The sequence below is a fragment of the Callorhinchus milii genome, unplaced genomic scaffold (assembly GCF_018977255.1).
Source record: "Callorhinchus milii isolate IMCB2004 unplaced genomic scaffold, IMCB_Cmil_1.0 Scaffold5, whole genome shotgun sequence".
Taxonomy (NCBI): Eukaryota; Metazoa; Chordata; class Chondrichthyes; order Chimaeriformes; family Callorhinchidae; genus Callorhinchus; species Callorhinchus milii.
In genome coordinates, this window is record NW_024704746.1 from 52148780 (window position 1) to 52174377 (window position 25598).

General features: G+C 46.3%; 1 protein-coding gene across 5 annotated transcripts in view; it reads left to right on the forward strand.

The window, feature by feature from the left end:
• The window catches only part of itfg2 (integrin alpha FG-GAP repeat containing 2), a 39925-nt gene extending 14779 nt beyond the window's left edge, over positions 1-25146 (forward strand). For all 5 annotated transcript variants that reach the window (XM_007905107.2, XM_007905105.2, XM_007905106.2 and 2 more), the window contains 8 exons: positions 55-197; positions 954-1102; positions 3205-3299; positions 3773-3826; positions 8265-8356; positions 10597-10714; positions 13058-13231; positions 23812-25146. In XM_007905107.2, the coding sequence (XP_007903298.1) occupies positions 55-197; positions 954-1102; positions 3205-3299; positions 3773-3826; positions 8265-8356; positions 10597-10714; positions 13058-13231; positions 23812-23933 (947 nt within the window). In that variant the 3' untranslated portion in view covers positions 23934-25146. The remainder of the gene's footprint in view (positions 1-54; positions 198-953; positions 1103-3204; positions 3300-3772; positions 3827-8264; positions 8357-10596; positions 10715-13057; positions 13232-23811) is intronic.
• The last annotated feature ends 452 nt before the right edge of the window (positions 25147-25598 follow it).

Genomic DNA, 25598 nt, shown 5'->3' on the forward strand with positions numbered 1-25598 from the left:
AGGCTGGAGATTGAAGAGACAAGAGACTGAACAGTTGTCTGTGGCCTCCTACAGATGGAGATGGAAGGTGTGAGATGGTTGTGGGATATACTGATCGTGTCGTCAGAGCATTTCGCTGGGAAGACTCCTCCACTGATGGATCTGATCACATTGCTGGACAGCTGGTATTCCTGAAGAAGTGGCTTCTGGAAGGACAGGTACAGACCTTGTGACCCTGATAAGTTGTGAATTGTCCACCACCGTAGATTTTTAGACTAAGATGATTCAACACATTAGTTTCATGGAGAATAATTGATCCCTGGAATGAAAAATAGGCCAGAATCCAGTCCAGGAGTTTGGATGTTTTTTATATGAAATAATTGATCCCTGGGAATGAGATGAAGCCATTTCTTGCCAAACCTTCCACCTTTTCCTCCTGTCACAATGGATGGAAGTACAAGTTTCAAAAGAGTCTCTTACAAAATGCTCCTTGCAACACCAACAAATTACATTTATACAGCACCTTTCACGTCAGAAAGATGTGCCAAATTGCTGGACAGTCGAGCGTTTTCACTCGAGCTGCAGGCTGGAGTCGAGTGGTAGAGGGCAAAGGTGGTGGTAAGATGACCAAAGGTGAGGTCGAAGAGGAACTTCTTGAGACAGGCCCTGAAGGAGGCAAGGGAGGGGGCAAGGCAGAGATGGAGTTCCAACGAGAGGGGGCAGGAAGGCTAAAAACCTGACCTCCGCTGGGGGAGCGGGCAGGGCAGGGAATATAGAGTAGGCCAGTACCCACTGAGCAGAGGGTGCGGACAAATTGGTCGGGTTTTAGGAGGTTGCAGAGGTAGGGTGGAGCAAGACCATGGGGGGGTCTTTAAAGGTGAAGTGGAGCCCTAGCTAAGTTAGAGAATTTGCCATAAGCATAACCATGGGGACAGTGCACCAAATTTCTGCACATGTTCCCTGCATTGTGACAGGTTGACAGCCTTTCAGTTAACCCAGGACCTGATGGAACTCCAGAACTGATGGTCTCACAGCCGGGCTGTGGATATGCGGTTCTTCTCTGCACCTGGAGATTAGATCAGGATTGGACAATGAAAAGAGACCAACCTACTGTCTCTGGCAGGTAGGCATGTACAGTAATGTTTGGGCAAATTTGTCCTTAAAAACCTCTCCCTCCCAACATGCCCCAGTTCTGACGAAGGCTCGTGGACCCGAAACATTGACACTTTCCTTTCTCCATGAATGCTGCCTGACCTGTTGAGTTTTCCCGGCTCTCTCTGTTTTTGTTTCAGTAATGTTTGGGGATGTGTGTGTGTGGGTGGGGGGGGGCTCAATTAATATTATTGTATCTAGTCATCTATCACGTTGAAAACATCTCAAACCACTCTACAGAAAACACTGTCAAGTGTAGTGATTGTTTTGTGTAGGCAAATGTGGCAAACAGTTTTCACACAACTCTGAGATGAATGCCAAATTAGTAAGGGGAATTTCTGGCCTGGAGAAACCAGAATTTCAGATTGTGTTAGGGAATTGTATTAGGACATTGGCCTGAGAGAACACACTGACTCAGCATCCACAGTACAGATTGTTGGTGCTGTGTACAGTCAGCACAGTCAAGGCCCACCGGTTGGAGTGTCAGTGTATAAACTGATTCACTGCACACAGTGGAGTGCTTGTGTTGTGTATGCACTTGCACTCAGTAGCCACAGTGTGGAGTGTTAGTTCACCCACAAAATATACAGTCAATTCACTTTACAGTATATTCTGTGAAGTGTTTTGCGACATCTCAAAGATGTGATTAGGTGCTATATCAAATACAAGGATTATTATAGTGCTGTGTATAAACTGACACTCATTGGAGTGCCCACAGTGTGAGTACAGCTGCTGTGAGTGCAGTGGCTTTACAGTGGTTCAGGCAGCGAGATTGCAAACAAGCCAAGTGTCGAAAATACTCAACCACATTTTATTGGAATAAATTAGAAATTGAAACAGTGCTTGCTTGGGAGGGAGAGGTATGTCTATATATTTAACATCAGAGAGAAGAATTTGGTGGTCAACTTCAAGATAAATCACATGTAAACACGGACAATCTTTTGCATCTGCAAAAGATGTTTGTGTTTAAAGGAGTTTTGTGCTCCCTCAGTTTGTAACCAGTTTGCAATGACACTAATTGTATTGAAGCAGTGCCATTTGATCAATATTCACTTATTCATTACTGTACATGCCATATTCACTTCACTTGTGCTTGTCCCACTTTGTGGGACATTTCTGTGCATAAAATATGTGGAGTCCTGTTGCTCAGTGGTTAGAGCACTTGCCTCACAAATGAGAGACCTGGGTTCGATTCCAAGCAGGGCGAAATTTTGGGCAAGTTTCCTTACTCCACACGCCTCTGTTTTCCTAGCAGTAACTAGGAACCCGGTTGTTAGTCGATTGGCGGATCACTTTTCCAGGGTTAATAATTCCTTCAAAAAAAAATTGGTCACTTCAATCCACGACTGTCTGGGACACGGCTGTGCACAATTGGGTGCCGTGTTTAGCCGACAAAATATACAGTCAATTCACTTTACGATATATTCTGTGAAGCGTTTTGAGACGTCTCAAAGACGTGATGAGGCGCTATATCAAATGCAAGGATTATTATTATTTATTATTATCAATCCACAGTCATTGTGTTTGACAACAGTTCCCTGTGAATCACTGTGCAATGTTTAGATGTTACAGACTTTGTATCAAATGTCAGAAAGGTGACACTGCTCTGGAGCTTTGTTTAAATTGTTTAAACTTCTAATTGCAGCAGCACAAGACGTGCTAGCATCTGTGTTTTCTCCAGCAGTGCCTGATTGTTTTCTTGCACAGAAGCATGCCTAGCTGTTTAAGGAGAAATCTTTTTGGAACATTGAGCCTAAACTGGTGCTGACTCCCATCATTGGAGCTACATACTCAAATGCTACATTTCTTCTTTCATCATTTAGCTTAAACTTAGTTTGTTCTGTCACTGAAGCTAAGAGCAATTCTCTGCTCTTTCTTGTAGTCTTTTTTTATACTCTTTATTCAGTAATGCCTTAAGATGGACTCCATGTTTTTCGCCCACTTTGCAATGTTTTCTTTTGGCGTGGTAGTGCGGGTGAACTTCCTTTGGGTATGTTGAGTTTTCTGCAGACTGGCCGAGAGTTGGCAAATGCTTATTTGGGACAGGACCATGATTGTCTTTTCTCTCCGCAGCGAAGGCCTGGTCAGAGATGTTATTCTGCACCAGACATCCGGACGCATTCATAACAAGAATGTCTCCACCCATTTGATTGGCAGCATCAGCAGAGGTGAGTGCTCGAGCCCTCTCATATTATCACGAGTGATGCACCGCCAACAATGTATCTCAGCAAATGGTATTTCCTCCTATCCTGGCCCGGTCACCTGTGGGTTACCCCAAGGCTCCATCCTTGACCCCCTTCTTTTTCTCAACTACATACTGCCTCTCGGCGATGTGTGGTCAAGTTCCGCATTTATGTGAATGACACACAAATCTACTTCTCCAGCTGCGACTTCCAGTCTGCTGATGTCCTGTCAGCTTGTTTGACGGACATGAAGGCCTGGATGAACGCAAATATCCTGCAGCTGAATGTCGTAAAGACGGAAGCCATACTCTAGTTCCTGTCAACGTCTTCTCTACTGCGAGTCTGAAATCCTCAACCTCCCTGGCTCTCCCGATGTGGGGCTTCAACCTGCCATGTTCTGATCCAGAGTCGAGCACTGAATCTGAATGAACACTGAACATTTCCTTCTTTCTCCACAGGTCCCAGTGAGGATGAGTCAAAATCTGGACTGTTTGCTCTTTGCACTTTGGATGGTAAGAAATAACCATGATACTTAGTACAGAACTAAGGCATTGCAAGAATATCATCTGTCAGAGGTGCTTCACTCAACAATGCAGAACAATATAATGATACTCAATAATACAGTACAATACAGCGCGTCAGAAGAAAGCAATTCATTGGAGTACAATACAGCATGCACAACAATGCAATGCTGTGTGGTCTGATGTTTTTCCTCCCACATCTGCCAGATCACCTGCAGGATACCCCAAGGCTCCATCCTTGGCCCCCTTTTCCTTATCTACCCGCTCCCTCTTGGCAATGCTATCCGCAGCCATGGTGTCAACTTCCACATGCACGCAAATAACACCCAAATCTACTTCTCCTCCAGCTGCGACCCCCAGTCCGCTGATGTTCTGTCAGCTTGTCTGACGGACATCAAGGCCTGGATGAGTGCAAATTTCCTGTAGCTGAATGTCGGCAAGAAGGAAGCCATGCGCCTTGGCTCCCGTCAACGTCTTCTCTTCTGTGGGTCTGAACTCCTAACCTCCCCAGGTTCTCCCTCAGACTAACCGAACCCGTATGCAACTTAGGCGTCAGGTTTGATCCCCAGCTTTCCTTTCCAACCCACATCCATTCTCTGACCAGGACCGCATTTTTCCACCTCCGTCACATTGCTTGTCTCTGTCCATACCTCGTAACCAAAGTAATCAAAACCCTTGTCCACAACTTCATCACTTCCCAGCTGGACTATTCCAATGCCCTTCTCGCTGGTCTCACCAGCTACACCATACACAAAATTCAGTTAATTGAAAACTCCGCTGCCTGGATACTCACCAGCACAAAACTCCCCCATCACACCAATTCTTGTAAGGTTCCACTGGCTCCTAATTACCGAACGGATCGATTTCAAGATCCTCACACTCGTTTTCACATCCCTTTCAAATGCCCTCACACCTCCCGACCTATCCAAATTGCTTACCCCCCACCCCATCACCTGCTACCTCCGCTCATCTGGCTTCGGCCTCCTGTTTGTCCCTCGTCTCCTCTGCTCCACCATCAGTGGCTGTACCTTCAGCCACTATGTCTTGAAACTCTGGAAGTCTCTCCCTCAACCCCTCTGCCTTGCCCCCTCCCTCCCCACTTTCAAATTCTGCCTAAAGACCCTCCAGTTTGATCGTGCTTACGGTCACCTCCCTCTCCCCCAGCTCGTTTTGAGACTCCACCACTGTCAAGCACTCCGAGAAGGTATCCCGTGTGAAGGGCGCTATAAAAATGCAAGTTGTTATATGTTGCAATGTGAAACACCGTGTTATTTAGGCACAATTTGAAAGTAGAACAGAGTTTTTATTGATATTCTACCCAGCTATAAAATTGGGCATTCACTTCATCACTGTTTGTAGGATATTGACAGGGCCAAAAGAAAATGACGGAAATATTTGCCAAAAATTGCAGAGAAATTTAACAAATTTTGCAGGAAATTGCAGGGAAATTCAACAAATTTTATGGAAAATTGCAGGGGTATGATCTACAGCCCTCCAAAGCTCCTGGCTCCTTTCTCGCAAATATCTCCCATCTCCTCTCATCCCTCTCCCTCTGCTCAAAATGCCTGCTCATAATCGGCGATTTCCACTTTCATGTAAATTCCTCCTGCCCCACCTCCTCTGACTTTGCCACCCTCCTCTCCATCCTAAACCTCACCTCCACGTAAACTCTCTGACCCACAACCGTGGCCACCCCCTCGACCTCAGCATCACCCTTGGCCTAGATATCGCTGAGCTGTCCATCACAGACAAGGCCATCTCAGACCACTTCCTCATCTCCCTCTCTTCTCACATCACTCTCCCCTCCTCCAAGACCACCATTTTTTCCATCCTTTATCCCCCAGTTGTCGATACATTCCATATTTGGTATCCTTTTCTACAAATTGGTTGCCTGTGCATTATCTCCAGTGAAGTTTTAGATTCCTTTTCAACATTGTGGGAAGGATGTTCCCTTTCCAATTGTGAGGGAGGAAGAGGAAGGATGAAACCATGTGGTTTCCAAGTTGGATGAACGTGCCTGTGTGCATGCCTGGTATTAGAGGACAGAGGAAGAGTGGGATGGCTGTGGTGAAAAACTTTTCAAAGGAAACTGTTTGCCTGCCATTTCAGTGATAAGTGCATTTGTGGCTCCATTGCAGAATGTACATCAGAAATATTGAGAATCTAGCAAAGATTCACTTGGGTGCTATCAGGGATGACAGGTTGTACTTATGACGAAAGGCAAAAAAAAGCTATTTTACTGGAGCAGTGATGGCTCAAAGGGGAGCTCACAACAACTTTCAAAATTATGAAACGATTTGAGAGTGTGAATAATGACACACTATTCCCACAAACTGGAGAATCAGGAGCAAGGAAACATTAACTCAAGATTATTACTTGAACAATAAAGGGGTGATTACAAAGAATGTTTCCAAACGGGGTATTCGCTGAACCATGAGTGACTACTATAGATGAGTCAATTACATCATTCATAGAATCATAGAACTACCCAGCACAAAAAGGGGAGCCATTTGACACATCTTTGAAAAGAGCTATCCAAATCAATCACATTCCCCCACGCTCTCCCCATAGCCCTGCAAACTTGTCCTCCCCAAATAACTATCTACTCTCTTAAAAGTTATTATCGAATTGGCTTCCACCACCCTTTCAGGCAATGCATTCCAGATCTGAACAACTCGCGGTGTGAAAACATTTCTCCTCACCTCTCCTCTGTTCTTTTTAACAACTATTTTAAATCAGTGCCCTCGGGGGCAGTGGAAATAGTTTCTCCTTGTTCACCCTATCGAATCCCCTCACAATTTTGAAAACTTCTATTAAGTCTCCTCTTAACCTTCTTTGCTACTAGGACAATAATCCTAGCTTCTCTAGCCTCTCCTGATAACTGAATTCCCTCATTCCTGGTACCATCCTGGTAAATCTCCTTTGCACCCTCTCTGATGTCTTGACATCCTTCCTAAAGTGTGGTGTCCAGAACTGAACACAGTCTCTCGCTGAGGCCTAACCAGTGTTTTATAAAGGGTTATCATAACTTCCTGTCTTTTGTATTCAGTATACCGTACGCTTTTTTAACAGCTTTATTTACTTGTCCTGCTACCTTCAAAGATTTCTTATATGAACTCCCAGGTCTCTCGGTTCCTTCACCCCCTTTAAGATTCTACCATCAGCTTATATTGCCTCTCCTCATTCTTTCTTCCAAAATGCATCAGTTTGCATTTCTCCACATTAAATTTGATCTGCCATGTGTCTGCCCATTTTAATCAGTCTGTCTATGTCCTCTTGCAGTCGGCTACTATCCTCCTCATTGTTTACTACTTTTTCTAGCTTAATATCATCTGCAAACTTGGAAATTGTACTACCTATACCCAAGTCCAGGTCATTTATATGGATCACAAACTGCAGTGGTCCCAATACTGTCCTTGGGGGACACCACTGCACACTTCCCTCCAGTCAGAAAAACAACCGTTCACCACCACTCTCTGCTTTCTGTTTCCCAGCCAGTTCTGTATCCATGCTGCCACTGTCCCTTTAGTACCAAGTGCTTCTATTTTGCTTACAAGTCTTATTAGATGAACACTCATAGAATGAAGATATTAAAGAACAGAAAACTCCAGTGGAGGAGCAAGTACCAGCACAATCATGATTAGGGGTTGAGTCGTGAAAGGGGATCAGTGAAGATTGCCCAGTGGAGGAATTGTCATTGGTACAGACAGACTGAGAATAGAGCAGAGTAACGGGCTAAGAGCAAATACAGGAAGCTGCAGTAGGGGAGCAAGCAGCAAACAGAAATGGGTCGGCCTCCTTTTGAGTTTTTCGTGGTCCATGATTCTATGAAGCTGGGAAGATAAAATGTAGGGTTCGTTTACAGGGTACTTTTCTTGGCATGGATCAGGGTGAGGAAGCTCAGTCTCCCAAGAGAATAGGCAGGATTTGATGTATAATAATGAGTGATTATGACTCTAAAACCAAAATTGAAAACTAGAACGCTCATAGAAGTGTGGAGTCCTGTAGCTCAGTGGTTAGAGCACTCGCTTTGCAAGCGAGAGACGTGGGTTCAATTCCAGGCAGAGGGCGAAACCTTGGGCAAGTTTCCTTACTCCACACACAGCCCTAATAATAATCCCTCCAAAATCCAAAAACAATAATTAAATTAGTCATTTTCAATCTACGACTGTTTGTGGGACATTGCTGTGCTAATTGGCTGCCGCGTTCGCCCACAAATATACAATCAATTCACTTTACAGTGTGTTCTGTGAAGCGCTTTGGGACGTCCTCCCGACGTGAAATGCCAGGATTATTATTATTATAGAACAAACCTTGTGATGTAAAATTGAGAAAGGTATGATGCTGCCACTTTGACCCCTTCCATGATGTGCTGTGTGTTTAGTAGGATGCTAGTGGGTAAAGCATTCTGGATTGCCTCCTTGCACAGGTACTCTCAAGTTAATGGATGGATCAGAAAATCTTCTGTGGTCTGTTCAAGTGGATCACCAGCTTTTTGCCTTGGAGAAGCTGGACGTAACAGTGAGTATTCCCTGCCTGCTCTTGGTTCATTTCGCTGACAGCATCACCATCCATGGTTGCACACTCAACCTTGCTAAGCCAGTCCGGAAACTTGGGGTCTTGTTTGACTCTCAACTTTCCTTTCCACCCCACATCTGCGCATTGACCAGCTCTGCTTTCCCCCACCTCCTCATCGTCGCCCGGCTCCAACATTGTCTCAGCCCACAGGCTGCCGAATCCCTCATACATGCCTTCATTACATCGAGGCTTGACTATGCAAACCCTCTGCTTGTCGGCCTCCCCAACTCCTCCCTCCACAGACTGCAGGTCATCCAGAACTTTGCAGCCCGTGTCCTCTCCCACACTAGGCTCCGCGACCCTATTACCCCCATCCTTGCCCAACTCCACTGGCTTCCCATCACACAGGATACAGTTCAAGGTCCTGGTGCTTACCCTCAAAGCCCTCCACAGTCTTGCTCCCCCCTACCTCTCCAACTTCCTAACCCCCTACCATCCTGTTCGCTCCCTCCACTCAGCGGGCTCTGGCCTGCTTCACGTTCTCCACCTTGCTCGCCCCACTATTGGCGGGCGGGCCTTCCACCACTTTCCACCCACCCCCTGGAACTCCATCCCGCAGTCCCTCCGTCTTGCCCCCTCCCTCACCACCTTAAAGACCACCTCAAGATTTCTCTTCGACCGTGCTTTCAATCTCTCTCCTTCCCCCCCCGCCCTCCCCCACCCCAGCCCCCAGCTCGGGCCCGTAACGTTGTAGGTCCAGCGCCTTAGGACGTCCTCCCGACGTGAAAGGCGCTCTACAAATGTAATTTTGTTGTTATTGTTGTTCATCCTGTACTTTTTCCATAATCCCTGAGTCTTCAGCTAGTTACACTGTGTCAGTGTTCTCTTGGTCCAACTGGTGGCCCGCGGGTGGCATCCGGCCCAGTGGGTGATTATCGGGCCCGAGACCATTTCCGACATTCCATCTTCCGCTCCCTGCCTGGCAGTCCTTCCCTCCCGTCCTTCCATGGCAGCGGTAGGGAGGACACAGCGCGGAGAGTGGAAATAATGCCGGCCATTATTGCAGTGTGTACGGGAGCTAAGGGGAAGAGAAGCTCCTTATCCATCACATATGTAGCAACTGCCAGCTTCTGCCACTGCAGATAGTGAACCGCACGGCTGATTGGGAGAGAGAGAGAGATTGAGAGACGGGGTGAGGGGGACAGAGAGGGAGGAGAAAGAGAGAGAGAAAGGGATTGAGGGAGGAGGGGATGGAGAAGGAGGGAGAGGAGAGAGAGAGAGAATGGGGGGAGACAGAGGAAGGGGAGATCGATAGAGAGAGGGAGGGGAGAGGGGGACGGAGGGATGGAGACAAAGAGAGGGGAGAGAGAAGGGGAGCAGAGGGATTGAGAAACAGGGAGAGAGAAAAGGTTTTGAGAGAGGGGAACAGAGAGAGAGGGGAGAGGGCAACAGAGAACAAAAATAACAACAAGATTACATTTATATAGCGCCTTTCACATGAGAAGGACGTCCCAAGGCACTGGACAGTGTATAGCATTTCAGACCTGAGGACAGCGTTTCGTGGTTCAGTCAGGACAGATGATCAGATCTCCCTCGGCTGCTGTCAGGGAAGACGATGACCAAGGACAGACACCGAGATATGTGCCATGCAGTTTCCTCACAGAAAGCTCCCTCTTGCCCCAGTGAAAAACCTTTCTACGTCCTTCATTCCCTCTCGCCCCCCCCCCCACCTCTGCGAACTCCCAACCCGGCTGTTCCCTTTGCCCAGCAAACACCAGCTTGCTTCGTGTCACCCCCCCCCATCCCATCTGCCTCACCATCTCTATTGTGCCCCAGCTCTCCTGAGTTCCATTCCTGGAGTCCCTCAGACTCCCTCCCACCCTTCCTCCTTTCTTTCAAAGCACATCAAGAACTAACTCTTTGACCACACTTTTGGCCATCTTTTCCCCTACCCATCCCACCTCCCTTGGTTCCCACCCCCAGCTCAGGTGCCCAGCCAGCAGTGTTGAGCGCTTTGAGAAATCCTTCCAACATGAAAAAGGTGCTGTGTCAATGTTATGTTGCTGGAACGGAAACACAAAATATTGCTTATGGGGCCCGAGAACCTTTCTCAAACATGGAATCCAACCCAGGGCAGCCAAAAGGTTGGACCAATCTAGTCTAGGATATGTGTATGGATTCCAAGAACAGGGTATATGTGTATACTCCTGGTGCAGGTGTAACAGTGTGTTCTCCTGGTACAGGGCGATGGACGGGAGGAGGTTGTGGCCTGTGCGTGGGATGGACAAACCTATATTATTGATCAGAACAGGTCCGTTGTACGATTTCAGTTTGATGAGAACGTCAGTGCATTTTGTGCTGGTGAGTGTCAGTGTTAAGTGCAGTAACCTAACAAATATATGACAGTGTCAGAAGCCATTTGACCGAATGCATTTTTTAAAATTCCCATCTTACATACATCTTGCTGATGTCAGCCTGTACAGTTACAAGACTGAGCTAAAGATCAACAGTTTATAAGTTCAAGCTCCACATTAGGACTCATGCTCACAATCCAGGCTGAAACTGATGCCGAATCAATAGGGATGTTCAAAGGATTCTTGGGGATTTTGCCCACAAAATACACAGATAATTCACTTTACTGTATATTCTGTGAAACACTTTTGAGATGTCTCAACAATGTAAGGTGGAGTCCTGTAGCTCAGTGGTTAGAGCACTCGCTTTGCAAGCAAGAGACCTGAGTTCAATTCCAGGCAGGGCGAAACCTTGGGCAAGTTTCCTTACTCCACACGCCTAATAATAATCCCTCCAAAAAACCAAAAACAATAATTAAATTGGTCATTTTCAATCTACGACTGTTTGTGGGACATTGCTGTGCGCAATTGGCTGCCGCGTTCGCCCACAAATATACAGTCAATTCACTTTACAGTGTGTTCTGTGAAGCGCTTTGGGACGTCCTCCTGACGTGAAAAGCGCTATATCAAATGCAAGGATTATTATTATTATTATTATTAATAAGGTGCTAGATCAAATTTAAAGATTATTGTATTATTATGAAAGCTATTAAAGGGTATGGCAAAAGGACAGAGTAATGGGATTAAAAGATCTAGCAAAAATGAATAAAGTGGTAGAACAGAGTCGATGGTCAGAATATCCTCTTGTGTTCCGATATTCCTAATCCCTACAGATATTCCCAATCCCTACAGATAGTTTCCGAGCAACTGGGAGAGGAAATGGTTAGCAAAAGTAAAACATCTCAAAAGACCCAAGAAATTCACAGCATTATTTCTGAGAATCTTCTGCAGCACCCCAAGAACATTGTTGAGCAAGGCTGTGACTTGACAGACGTAAAGCTGTGGTCAGATCGTTATAGATCCCCAGGGCACAGTTTAAAAATGAAGAGAATTTCTCCTGGTCTCCTTGTCAACAATTCTCTATATAAAATTGATCATTCAGTTCTCAACTGTTTGTGAAACATTGATGTGCGCAAATTGGCTGTCGTATTTGCCTGCAAATATGCAAACACAAAACAAGACTGGAATTCCCTCTGAAGCGCTTGGAGTCATTTTGTTGTTTTCAGGCACAACATCAAAAGTGAAGATTATTATAAGAAAGGTCTTACGGATAAACTCCCTGGGGTTTGTAAAGTGAAAAGCTTGCGTCCTTTTACAGACTTGTATTTGACTCTTGTTTGCTCTTTCTTGTGGACTCCTCCAGACTGTTAACTCCTTTTCTATGCCTATAAATATTCTGCTGCCTTTAAACCAATTTGTGTACACTGAGTTTTGGAGACTATTCCAGAATGAAGACTATATGTCTGTCCCGGACAAGACTAATTTGTGGTTTCCAACTGCAAATGTAGCATTGTTTTTAGAAAGCATTAGCACAATAAAATTAAATGAGTTTGAAACTGGAAAGATGATGTGTTCAGTCTCCAGTTGCTCCTGTTAGACAAGACAATCTCTCCACGTGGGGGATATGAGCACATTTGCAGCTTTCTGCTCGGCTGGGTAATGCTTTGAATACAAACAATGTGGCAGCATTTTGTGAGATGGGTCTTGCACAAGCTAATAAGGCCTTGTCTGATCTCTACTGGAGTGCAGGAAGGGAAGCTGTTACACAAAGGTGTGCCTTCACATCTGATAAACTGGGTTTTTCTCAATATAACAAAGCTGTTGATGGGTTTTGTTGACATTTAATTGTTTGCCAATGGCTGTTAATTGCTAAATGCATTTTCTCGACTCTTAAGTAGAAAAAGAAATGAAGCATGAATCCTCACAGAGTTTGATTGAAGGTAACTTGCCTTGTTGTTCCTGAGTACAAATTGCAGAGGCAGAGTTTTTACACAAACTCCGGTCCTCCAAAGACTGCTTGCAGTGTTCATGAGACATTTCGCCATGGTTTCATGTCTCAAAGATGTCGAGGTATTTGCGCAAGGGTGAACCATTATTTTTTTGGTCTGTCTCCAAAACACCAAGACTGGAGGCCGGGAGCTGTGCCTGACAATTGGGCGACTTTACTCGCAGCTTTTTTCGCAGTTCGCTACTGTTATTTTGCAAGAGTAGGCACAAAAAAAACTTGACGTCATTGCCTTACTTGTGCAATATGGATTCCTCCTCAGTGCGCATGCGCAAGAAGACAGTTTGCATGTGTCTATCTGTGTCTGGTTCCCCCTTTTCTCACTGTCACTTTTTTTGCCATGTCCAGGTATGTTTGCGTGCAAAGAGGGTCGAAACAAACCCTGTCTGGTGTATGTCAGCTTCAACCACAAAATCTATGTGTACTGGAGGGTGCAGCTGGAGCAAATGGAATCCACTAACCTTCTGAAGGTGCTGGAGGAGTCAGCGGAGTTTAGCAGCCTCCTACAGGGCACATCAGTGGGTGAGTCTGTCAGTGGCTTTGGAGGAAAGGAGTGCATTGCTTTCCATTGATCCATAGAACAGGTGGACATTCAACCCATTATTTTTGTGTCATTGTCTGTTCCTCCAAAGGAGCTCTCTCTCCTCATTTAGCAATTTCCTGCTCTTCCCCAGTACCCCCTAATTCACAAGGCTCTGTATATAAATTCCACAGTTTTCCCTTATTCATACAATAATATCATAATAATCCTTGCATTTGATACAATGCCCAATCATGTCGTCGAGCCGTCTCAAAGAGTTTCACAGGATATATTGTACTATATAAATGGTGTGACTGTGTGTATTTGTCAGTGAACATGGCAGCCAATTTGCACGCAACAATGTCCCACAAACAACTGGAGTGAGTCACCAATTTTACTTGGGGGCTTCTTGGCCAGGTTATTGTGAGGAACTCTCTTCTCTTTTCAAATACACTAAAATCCCAGCTGGCTGGACCAATGGGGAGGAGCTCTGGTCCGGCAAGCCGGAATTTAGGCTAAGTGCAATTACAATGCTGGTCCTGGCATTTACTGGCTTTTTTCAGTGTCAAAAAGTATGATAAATCGGTAAAGAAGATTGTGAATAAGCTATCTTCTGCTTGTTCAAATTGAGTCAGAATCGATATCCCTAGCCAATGAAGGCCAGCAAGCACGATGAGGCAGAGAGTGGCCTGTGGGACTCTAGATGCGCAGTCTTTTTTAAAAAATTCTGTTTCAGGCTTATTCTGGCTAGGTCCAAATACCTTGTACAATGGGGGTGAGTTGCTGTGGTGCCATGGGATCTTTAAAGTCCACCTGGACAAGCAAACCGGACTTCAGTTTTAATGCCTTCGTCCAAAGAATGGTACCTCCAACCATGCAGCACTCCCCAGGCAATGCATTGGAGAGTCAGCAAAGACGAAATGGGTTCCAAGGTCTGACACGAGGCTTGAACCCACAGCATTCTAATTCAAAACCAAAAGTGCTACCAACTGAGCCAAGCTGGCATTTTCCATCAGTTTTCTCACTTTCATCTATCTATGGTTTTGTATCCTTTGATCTCTCTGTTCCTCCATTACATTGATAATTTTACCACTGAGAGTAAATTTCCATTCTCTTTTCTTTTCTCTTAAGTATACTGTTTCGTTTTTTCTCTGTGTTAAATTCCATTTTCCACAAATCTGTCCACTTCGCTAACCAATCGATATCTGCTGTAACCTCCCACACGCTTTCTAACAGATTTTGTTTCCAGATGCCTGAACACATATGCTTTGTGAATCAGTATAATACAATACAAATTGACATTTGTATAGCACCTTTCACGTCGGGAGGACATCCCAAGGTGTTGGACATATGTGGATAGAAAGGACAGTTGAGGGTCAAACAAGACGCCAACTTTCCGGACTGGTTCAAAGAGGTGGAGTGTGCATCCATGGATGGTGGTGCTGTCAGTGCCGGGAGCCATTCAGGAGGCCCTCGGTCTTGTTGGCATTTAGCTGTAGAAAGTTAGGTCTCATCCAGGACTTAAAGTCTGACAGACAGTCTGTCAGGACAGCAGTGGTCCTGGAGTCGAGGATGGAGGCAGAGATAGAGTTGTGTGTCATCCACGTACATGTGGAAGTTGACCCCATGTCTGCAAATGATGTCACCAAGAGGGAGCACGTAGATATTGAAGAGGAGGGGACCAAAGATAGAGCCCTGAGGAACGCCGCACGAGATGGTGTGGGGGCTAGAGGTGAAACCGTTTGCGGAGATGAAGTGGAGAGAGTGTGAGAGGTAGAATCTGAACCACTGAAGGACAGAACCAGGAAGGTTGAGGTGAGAGAAGAGGAGGTGGAGCAGGATAGAGTGGTCAACGATATCAAAGGCAACAGAGAGATCAAGGAGGATGAGGAGACAGAGGGTGCCCTGATTGGAGATGGAAATCGCTTCACTCCCTGGCACCTCCCTATCTCTCCGACCTCCTCACTCCCCAATCCACTATCCAGTGCCTCCACTTAACTGTCACTGACCTCCTATTTATCCCTCACACCCTCCATTCCACCATTGAATGTCGCGCTTTCAGCCACTATGCCCCAAAACTGTGAAATACTCTCCCTCAATCCCTCCGCCTTGCCTCCTGTCTCCCCTTTTTCAAGTCCTGCTTTAGAACCTTCCTTTTCGACCGGGTTTATGGTCATCTCCCCCCCCACCCCCACCCCCCCACCCCCACCCCGGCTCGCCATTGTTAAGTGCTCTGAGACGCTGCCCTGCGTGGAGGGAGCTACATATGTCCAAGTTGTGACGTTCTCCCAATGTGAAAGGAGCTATACAAATGTAATCTTGTTGCTGTTGACAAAATGTAGCTGATGTACTGATCCCAGCTGATAGCAGATAGTGAGAAACAGCGAAGAACATTTTAGAAATGGGCTTCTCAACCCAGTTTCCCATGGATGTAAAAATAAAACCTTGTTTATGGAATTCATACAAATTTTACAGCACAGCAAGAGGTTACGTGACCTGTCTTGCTTGTGCTGGTATTTGTGTGTACATTGGCACAGCCTCCACTTGCAGCCTGGCAATTCAGTGGAGGACGGTAGTTGCTGTGTGGAGCATGGGAAGAGGATGGGGTGGGGGGGAGGGGGGTTCACATGCTCATTGATGTTATGCACCACAATCCAACTTCTGTGTCCTTGAGTGAGGTGACCCAGGATGTCAGAAGCTTGCAAGAAAGGTTCGGATGAAGGAAGCCTTTACACTAACCCTATCTCATTCCCTTTGCAGGATCGAGTCATATTATTATTATTTCTTAAATAAGTCAGGGGTTCTGGCCTTATCCACTCTTCATGGTAACCTGTTCCAGATGTTAATTATGCTCTATAATAATAATAATAATAATCCTTGCATTTGATATAGCGCTTTTCACGTCGGGAGGACGTCCCAAAGCGCTTCACAGAACATACTGTAAAGTGAATTGACTGTATATTTGTGGGCGAACGCGGCAGCCAATTGCGCACAGCAATGTCCCACAAACAGTCGTAGATTGAAAATGACCAATTTAATTATTGTTTTTGGTTTTTTGGAGGGATTATTATTAGGCGTGTGGAGTAAGGAAACTTGCCCAAGGTTTCGCCCTGCCTGGAATTGAACTCAGGTCTCTCACTTGCAAAGCGAGTGCTCTAACCACTGAGCTACAGGACTCCACATGTAAGAGAATGCTATGTAAGAGAATGCTTCCTACTGTGTGTCCTAAACTTGCCCTTCACAAACCTGAACAAGGCCCATTTGATCTCATCCTTTGAGAAAACCCGACAAACTGTCTTCTCACTATCATCTCAAGCTGTTTCATTAATGAGTCCAATCTCCTGGCCTTTACCACCCTTCCTGGTAAAGCTGTTCCAGCTGTTAATTTGTAAAGTTTAAAGACTATGGCATACATGGTGACTCATTTACACGCTGCATGCATCTTACCACTGGTTTCAAATGAGGATTGTTTCTGTTTTGAGGAGAGAAGAGTACGTTTCATAAGCATTAATTGTGGCTTGAGGATTGTTTCAGTCAGACTTACAAATATGGAGACTTTCCGAGATCCTGGATGCAGAGGTTGCAATCGAGAGGTCTGGCAGAGGGATGTAGGAAGGACACGCAGTTCTTTCCAGGCAGGCCTCTGAACCTTGCAGTCATTTAGCTGTGCTATACTGAGTGTGGGAACAAGCCTGGGAGTTTAGAATGTATGTGCAGCCTGGCATTCTGCTGGTGAGAGTGAGTGCTCGGCTGCCCCACAGTCTCCTGACTGAGAACAAATCATGCTGCTTTCAAATTGCTGAAAGAATTGATTTCACAAGAGAATTTCGGATGAAGAAGGCCCTTCGGCTTATTTAATCTTTTCCTTCCACAATGCTGGGTCCAAAATGCAGAAAATAATCAAACAGAAATAGAAAGTGCAGAAGAGAACTAAAAAAGGAAATAAGAGGGGCAAAGAGATTATATGAAAAAAGATTAGCAAGTAACATAAAAGGGAACCCTAAAGAACAAAAGGTTAGTCAAAGGTAGGGTGTGGCCGATTAGAGAACCGAAGAGGAAATCTTCTTGTGGAGGCGGAGGGCATGGTTGACATACTGAATGAGTACTTTGCATCTGTCTTCACAAAAGAAGAGGACGCAGCCACTGCCACAGTATCGGAGGAGAAGGTAGAGAAATTGAATAGGATTAGAATAAACCGAGAGGAGGTACTAAAAAGGTTGATGGTGCTCAAGGTAGATAAGTCACCCGGTCCGGATGGGATGCATCCTAGTTTACTGAGCCAACACAGATTTGTTAAAACGCAAATCGGGTCTAACATACCTGATAGAGTTTTTTGATGAAGTAACAGAAATGTGAATGAAGATAGTGCAATTGATCTAGTACATGTGGATTTTCGAAAGGGTTTTGATGTAGTGCCACATGTTAGAAAATTTAAACCCACAGTATTAAACGGACAGTGACAGCATGGATACAAAACTGGCTGGGGAACAGAAAGCAGAGCGTAGTGATGAATGGTTGCTTCTTAGTAAAGTAATAATGCAGTCAGCTGGGTTCAGTATCTTAGCTGGCAAGTAATTAGCAAAAGACGAAAAAATGGTTTGACTTCACGGATGCCAGGTTACTACAAACAGTCTTTGCTTCCCGTGTGCAAGAAGTGCTGCTGTTGCATCTTTTACAAAATGATGTTAGGGCTGCTGTGCATCATGTGCAGAAAATGATATCAGCGATTCGTCCTGCACATCACACAAATGCATCTGACGCACAGGCGATGATGTTAATGACTTTGAAGCCAGCCATTTTTTAGTGCAGGGAACTGTAAATTAGCACTGGATGTGCCATGCTTCTGTTCAGTGTGAATCCACACTGTACCAGGGAGGCAAAATAACATGCTCTGTACAGCTTGGTGTCTGTCGCGTCACCAGACATGTCTCCTCAGAGCCAGTTCAGCCTCAGTGGAAATTGATTTTCTCCCAGAAAAGGGTGAATTCTAATATAACACAAGATTGTTCTGGAGAACTATCTGTTTTTGAAAGAAGCCTGGGAGTTTAGATTGTACATGTGTGACATAAGTGATTAGGCAGCTTCAATCCATGTGCTCGCACAACTGTGGCTCTCCTGTCCACACAAATTTCAAGAAGTCAGTTAAAAAATGACAGCTTAATTGCTTTGTTTGTACTGAGACCGCACGTTCATTACAAATGTGTTCAGGGACAATTCGCTGTCACAGCAACAGCAACAAAATTACATTTGTATTGCGCCTTTCATATCGGGAGATCGTCCCTTGGTGCTGGACAATCAGTGTTTTTGCAGCAAGTCTGCATCGTGAGTAATCAAACTCTCTCAGGTTTTATTGCCTTCCAAATTCTTCCTCCTCTTTTCGTTGTCTGGTGGTACTGACATATCTGCCAAATAGGCCAGGGAGATTGCTTCTCACTCACTCTGGTTGCCAAAGTTTTGAAGAGGAAAATGGTTACTTTGCTTTGCTCCTTTGTATGTACTGATGTCTGTTTCTGTTTGTGTTTATGTCTCCTTCTTATGCTCTCTCTCTCTGTGCATGTCTGTCAGTGTCTGGTTTACTTTATATGTGGTTTAGAAGCTAAGGACAACCCCAGACTCCTCTTTTCTACCATAAACCAACTCCTCCGTTCACCCTCCCATGCCTCTGCCAACCTCTCCTCCAACACCAAATGCGTGGAGATGATGGATTTCCTCGAGTCCAAAGTCGAGGGGATCACTCTGCTGCCTCTAGCCCCTCTATTAGCACCCCATCCCCACCTCCCACTCCCCTTCCAAGCCCCCCATCCCTCCCTCCACACTTTTGACTTTGTCCTCGGTCCCCTCCTCTTCAATCTATATATGCTCCCGCTCGGCGATGTCATCCGCAGGCATGGGGTCAATTTCCAGATGTATGCGGATGACACCCAACTCTTATCTTGCTGCCTCCATCCTCGACTCCAGGACTGTTGATATCCTGGCTAATTGTCTGACATCAAATCCTGGACGAGATCTAACTTCCTCCAACTCAACGTTGGCAAGACAGAGGCCCTCTTGCTTGGCTCCCTCACCTTGGCCGCTGACATTATCACTATTCATGGCTGCACTCTTCACCTCACTGAGCAAATCCCAAACCTCCGTGTCCATTTCGACCCTCAGCTATCCTCCAAACCCACATTTGTGCCGTGACCCATTCCGCCTTGCCACATCTCCACAACATTGCCACCGAGACTCTGATCCCTACTTTCATTTAGTCCCGGCTTGACTATGCCAACTGCCTGTTCGCTGGACTTCCAAACTCTTCCCTCCATAAGCTGCAGATTATTCAGAACTCTGCAGCTCATGTCCTCCCGCACCAGGCTCCAGAAACCTATTAACCCTGTTCTTGCCCGGTTTCATTGGCTCCCCATTCTTCAGAAAATCGAGTACAAAACCCTCCTTACCTTCAAGGCCCTCCACGGTCTTGCTCCCTCCTACCTCTCCGACCTCATAACCCTATATCAATCAGCCTGTCTGCTCTCTCCGCTCGGCATACACTGGCCTACTTTGGCTGCCCCGCATTTCCCGCCCTACAGTTGGGTATTCAGCATCTCTGCCCCCACACTCTGGAACTCTATCCTGCAATCCCTACTCTCCCACTCTCTTGCCTCCTTCAAGTCACAATCTTAAGATCTTCCTCTTCGACCGTGGCTTCGGCCACCCTCCTACCCCCACTCCCGGGCCCTCCTCCCCATCTGACCCCAACTCCTAGCTCAGGTCCAAAACTCCTGATTGTCCATTGCTCTAGGATGTCTTTCCGACATGAAGGGCGCTAAACAAGTGGAATTTGTTGTTGTTGTTTATATGTGTCTCTTTCTCTCTTATCTGTGTTTCGGTCTCTGTCCTTGTGTGTGTCTGAGTGTGCGCACACATATTATCTTGTGCGGTGTTCCTCAGGGCTCTGACCTCGGTCCCCTCCTCTTCACCCTCTACATGCTCCCACTTGGTGACATCATCCGCAGACATGGGGTAAATTTCCACATGTGTACGGATGACACCCAACTCTATCTCTCTGCCTCCACCCTCAACTCCGGGACTACTGGCTTCCTGACCGACTGCCTGTCTGACATCAAGTCCTGGACGAGGGACAACTTTCTCCAACTGAACGTCAGTAAGACCGAGGCCCTCCTGGTTGGCACCCGCCAGCGCCTCCGCACCTCAGGCGCTGGCAGCATAAGCCTCCACAGCTGCACACTCAACCTCACTAAGCCAGTCAGGAACCTGGGTGTCTTGTTCGACCCTGAACTGTCCTTTCTCCCCCACATCCACACCATGACCGGCACTGCCTACCACCACCTGTGCAACATTGCCAGACTCCGCCACTGCCTCACCCCTCAGGCTGCCAAAACCCTCACCTATGCATTCGTCACATCAAGGTTCGACTACGGGAACTCCCACCTCATCGGCCTTCACAACTCTTTCCTTCACAAGCTGCAGATTATCCAAAACTCTGCAGCTCGTGTACTCTCACGCACCAGGCTCTGCGACCCTATCACCCCACCCTCGCCCGACTCCACTGGCTCCTCATCCCCCAGAGGATTGAATTCAAAATCCTCATCCTCACTTTCAAGGCGATCCATGGCCTTGCCCCCTCCTACATCTCTGACCTGCTGACTCCCTCCGTTCAGTGGGTTCCCGACTGCTCCATGTCTCCCGCTCGACCCACCCTACCATCGGTTGCTGGGCTTTCAGCCTCTTTGCTCCCAAACTCTGGAACTCCATCCCACGGTCCCTTCGCCTCGCTTCCTCCCTTGCCTCCTTCAAGGCTGGTCTCAAGACCCTTCTCTTCGATTGTGCCTTCGGTCGCCCTTCCACCTCTCTGCCTTCCCTCACCCCTACACCACCCCTCCCCCATGCTCGGGCCCCGACACCTGACTGTTCAGCGCTTTGGAACATCCTCCCGACATGAAAGGCGCTCTATAAATGTAATTTTGTTGTTGTTCTTTCTCTATCCGTGCATGTATGTTGCTCTCACTATCTGTGCCCGTCTCTATCATTGTGTGTGTGTCTCTCTCTCTCTCTTTCTCTCTCTCTCTCTCTCTCTCTCTCTGTGTCTCCGTATGTCTCTACATGCTCCCCCTTGGTGTCATCATCCATAGACATGGAGTCAGTTTCCACATGTATGCGTATGACATCCCTCTCTACCTCTCCGCCTCCACCCTCGACTCCAGGACCACTGCTGCCCTCACAGAAGACCTGTCGGACATCAAGTCCTAGATGAGAGCTAACTTTCTCCAGTTGAATGTCAACAAGACTGAGGCCCTCCTGCTTGGCTCCTGTCAGCGCCTCCAGCCCTCAGGCGCTGACAGCATCAACGTTCATGGATGCACTCTTTACCTCACGGAGCCAATACGGAACCTTGGCATCCTGTTCCACCATCAACCGTCCTTCATTCCCCACATACATGCAATGACCTGCTCCGCCTTTCCCCATCTCTGCAAAACTATACGCCTCTGCCACTGTCTCTCACCGCAGGCCCCCGAGACCCTCATCCACGCGTTCATCACATCCAGGCTCGACTACTCAAATGTCCTGCCTCTCCAACTCTTCCCTCTACAGGCTGCAGATCATCCAGAACTCTGCAACCCATGTCCTTTCCCACAGCAGGCTCCGCGACCTTATCAGCATGATCCTCGCCCGGCTCCACTCGCTCCCCATTACTCAGAGGATACAGTTCAAGATCCTGGTCCTCGACTCCAAAGCCTTCCACGGCCTTGCTCCTCCCTACCTCCGTAACCTCCTAAACCCCTACCAACCTATCCACCCCCTCCACTCAGTGGGCTCAGGCCTGCTTCATTTCCTCGCCTTGCCCGCCCCACCATTGGCAGGCGGGTCTTCAGCCTCTCTACCCCGACCCTCTGGAATTCTATCCCTCCACCTCGCCCCGTCCCTTGCCTGTTTCAAGACCTATCTCAAGACGCTCCTCTTCGACTGTGCCTTCAGTCACCCTGCTACCCTAACCCTCCCCGCCCTCCACCCTTTCCTGATCCCAACCACCAGCTTGGGTGAGGATTCCTGACGTTCCTGACGTGAAAGGTACTATACAAATGTTTTTGTTGTGGTTGTATTTGTCTCTCTCTTTCTCTCGGGCCTGTGTGTCTCATTCTCGCACTCTCCTATCCATGAGCTCTGTCTGTGCATATATCTATATCCTTGTGTGTGTCTGTCTCACGCATGCTCTCTTTATCTATCTCTCATTGCCTGCTTTGCCTCCTTTGCCTTGATATAAAAAAGTCAGTCTGGCTCAGTTAGTTGAGCCTTTGAGGAAGAAGGCTGTGGGTTCAAGCTCCAAGTCAGATCTTTGAATTCACATTTGAGGCTGGTGTTCTAATACAGCGCTGGAGTTTCTTTGCATTGCTGGAGCTGCCACCTTTCATATGAGATGTTAAACCAGCCTTCTGTTCAGGTGGACAGTCGAGATCCCACGGCTCTATTTGAAAAAAGAAGTGAGTTTCTCCAGAGAAGAGAAGGGGCTTTCTCCAAGGCCAACAATCCCCCAAATAAAATTGGTCATAAAATTGGCTCTTCTGGTACATTGCCATGTTCAAATTGGCTACCAACTTTGCCTACAAATACATAGTCACTACACTTTACATCAAATTGTGTGAAGCACTTTGAGATGTCTTGTTGACGTGATAAGACGCAATAACAAATGCAAGGATTATTATCTGCAAATATTAATTTAATATTAATGGATTGGATATGTGCAACTATTGCCAGGCATGTCACCTTGGTGCCAGTTAAACTCCTAGGAGACCCCGCTTACCTCCCCACTCCTCCCCCACAAGAAGGATAGAGAAACAAACATACAAAAAAGAGATGTAACAAACAGACAGAAAGACACTTGTATGCACAGTATTTACCCATACGTCTATCAGGACACAGGGAGAGACTCCCTTCTGTTCGAGTAGATCTTAAATGTCCACCTGAACAGGCAGATGTGGCCTCGGTTTCATGTCTCATCTGAAGGACGGCATCTCCGAGAATAAATTGGAGTGTCATCCTAGATTATGTAAATTTGAGGCCTGATTTGGGCCTTGAACCCTCAACCTTCTGATTTAGAGGGGAGAGTGCTGTTAGCTGAGCCAAGCTGACACACAGTAGCATACATGGACAGAGAAAGATGTACACAGGATGAGATCAGACATAGATAATGAAGCTGGTCTGAAACTCAGAGATGCATAGCAACTAAAATAACATGAGAAGATCACAAATGGTATGGATAGAGAAGGCCATTTGGCCCATTCGATCTACTGGAAGTACAACTACCCTCCTATCTTCCCTTGAGAAACTCAAGGTTGTTTTTCTTAAAAGAATACAGCCTCTTGACCTCTACCATCCTTCCTGGTAGTTTGTTCCAGCTGCAGATGCCCCTTTATGTAAACAAAATATTCACTAGTGTCTGTCTGAGCCTTGGGACGTCCTCCTGACGTGAAAGGCACTATACAAATGTGATTTGTCAAATGTGATTAACAACAAAATGTTATTTGTTGTGGTTGCCTGAATCCATTTCAACTGCTGGTCGCTTATTTGTTTATGTGTGTTTCAGACACCAATGACACAAGTGCAGTCCGAAGCGCACTTCACCAGATTTTGTACTTCCCAGAGCAACCTGAGGAGGGCCCTGGTGGAGAAACAGCATCGAAGGCAGCCCACACTGAAGCTGCCTGATGGACTTGAAGCCACGTGAAAGCAAGGACTGAGAAGGACAACACAGGAAGAAAAATCTCCTCAAGTGTTACCTTAAGGCAGACAGAGGACATGAGGACAAGAGAGGACAGGACAGATGCCATGTTCTTTAACAAGGCCTTGTTTTGAGGCAACTTTCAGGCGACAGACAGAAGATTAGAAACTTTTCTCAGCATGAGGAATGAGAGTTTTGATGGGGCACAATGTACGTGCAGACCATGGAGAACATCTAAATCTAGATTTTATTAACTAAATATATTGTCTTGTCATTTAACATGTGTGCTAAGCCATATAAGCTACGCCTGTGACCTGTGCCTGTGGCCCATGCTATTGAACTACACCACTGTGACCAGTGCCAGTGGCCTGTGTGAATGACCTGCACCAGTGGCCTTTGCCAGTGACCTCAGTTATTGACCAGCACTGGGTTCTGCATCAGTGATCTGTGTAAGCTCTGCTGTGGAGCAAATAAAAGCCACGTTCACAGATTGGAAGTAAATTCCTATTATTGGAAATGTTCTCTTGATCAGCTTGACTGGATTTATGTTTCCATGCAGCGATCCACCTGACGCACGCCCTGCCTCATGCCAATTATTGATGAGCCTATAGGTTCCACCTGCCTGTAGGAATATTGAGGATTTCCCGCTTTCCTAGCTTCCCAGAATGGTGGGGATTTAAGACCTGTTGCAGGGACTAAAGTCTCTGCTTGGCTTTGCAGTTCAGTGGCCTTTGGTCGAAGTTACAGGATGGTGACCTCTGATTGAAATGGCAGGACTGTGGTCTCTGCTTGGAGTTACAACACTAGCCTCTGCTTGAACTTTGGGGACTGGTCTCTGCTCGGAGTTGCTGAGCAGAGATGGGTCAGTTTGGACTGAGCAGACAAAGAGCTGAATTGGCTGATTGGCACTTTGATTTAACATGTCACTCAACAATGTTGTGACTTCCCCAGTCCTACACTGGAGTGTAAGCCCAGACTGAGCTCAAATTTTGATGTTAAGCATGAACCCACAACATTTTGACCCAAAAGCTCGAGTTCTGCCAACTGAACCTGGCTGTCGCTCTTTTTTCAATATTAAGAATTAACTAACTATTTCAAATAGTTCCACTGTTGAGACTACTGATGAGCACTGGTTTGGTTTGATAGTAGAATTAAGTTGTAATTAGCTTTTCAGTGTAACATAAAAAATCCTGATCTGATTATTACTTGAATGACGAAAGTCTGTGCTGTAAATGATGAGGTAAATGGTTGTTTTTTTTCCAGGACACTTGCTAAATGAACCAGTTAAAAATCATAGTAAACATGGAATCCCATAGTGTATTGGTCAGAGCACTCTCCTCACAAGTGAGAGGACCCAAGTTCGATTCCTGGGCGGGTTGAAATCTTAGGCAAGTTTCCTTACTCCACATGCAACTGTTTGCCTAGCAGCAAGTAGGAACCTGGTTATTAATTGATTGGCGGGTCGCTTTATGGGGATAATAATCCCTTCAAAAAAAAATATAATTTGGTCACTCAATCCGCGATTGTTTGTGGGACACTGCTGTGCGCAATTGCCTGACCTGTATATCAAATGCAAGGATTATTACTATTAAATCAACAGCTTCAAGCACAGAAAGTAAATTGAGTATTCCCCAATCCAGTGAGACCATTGC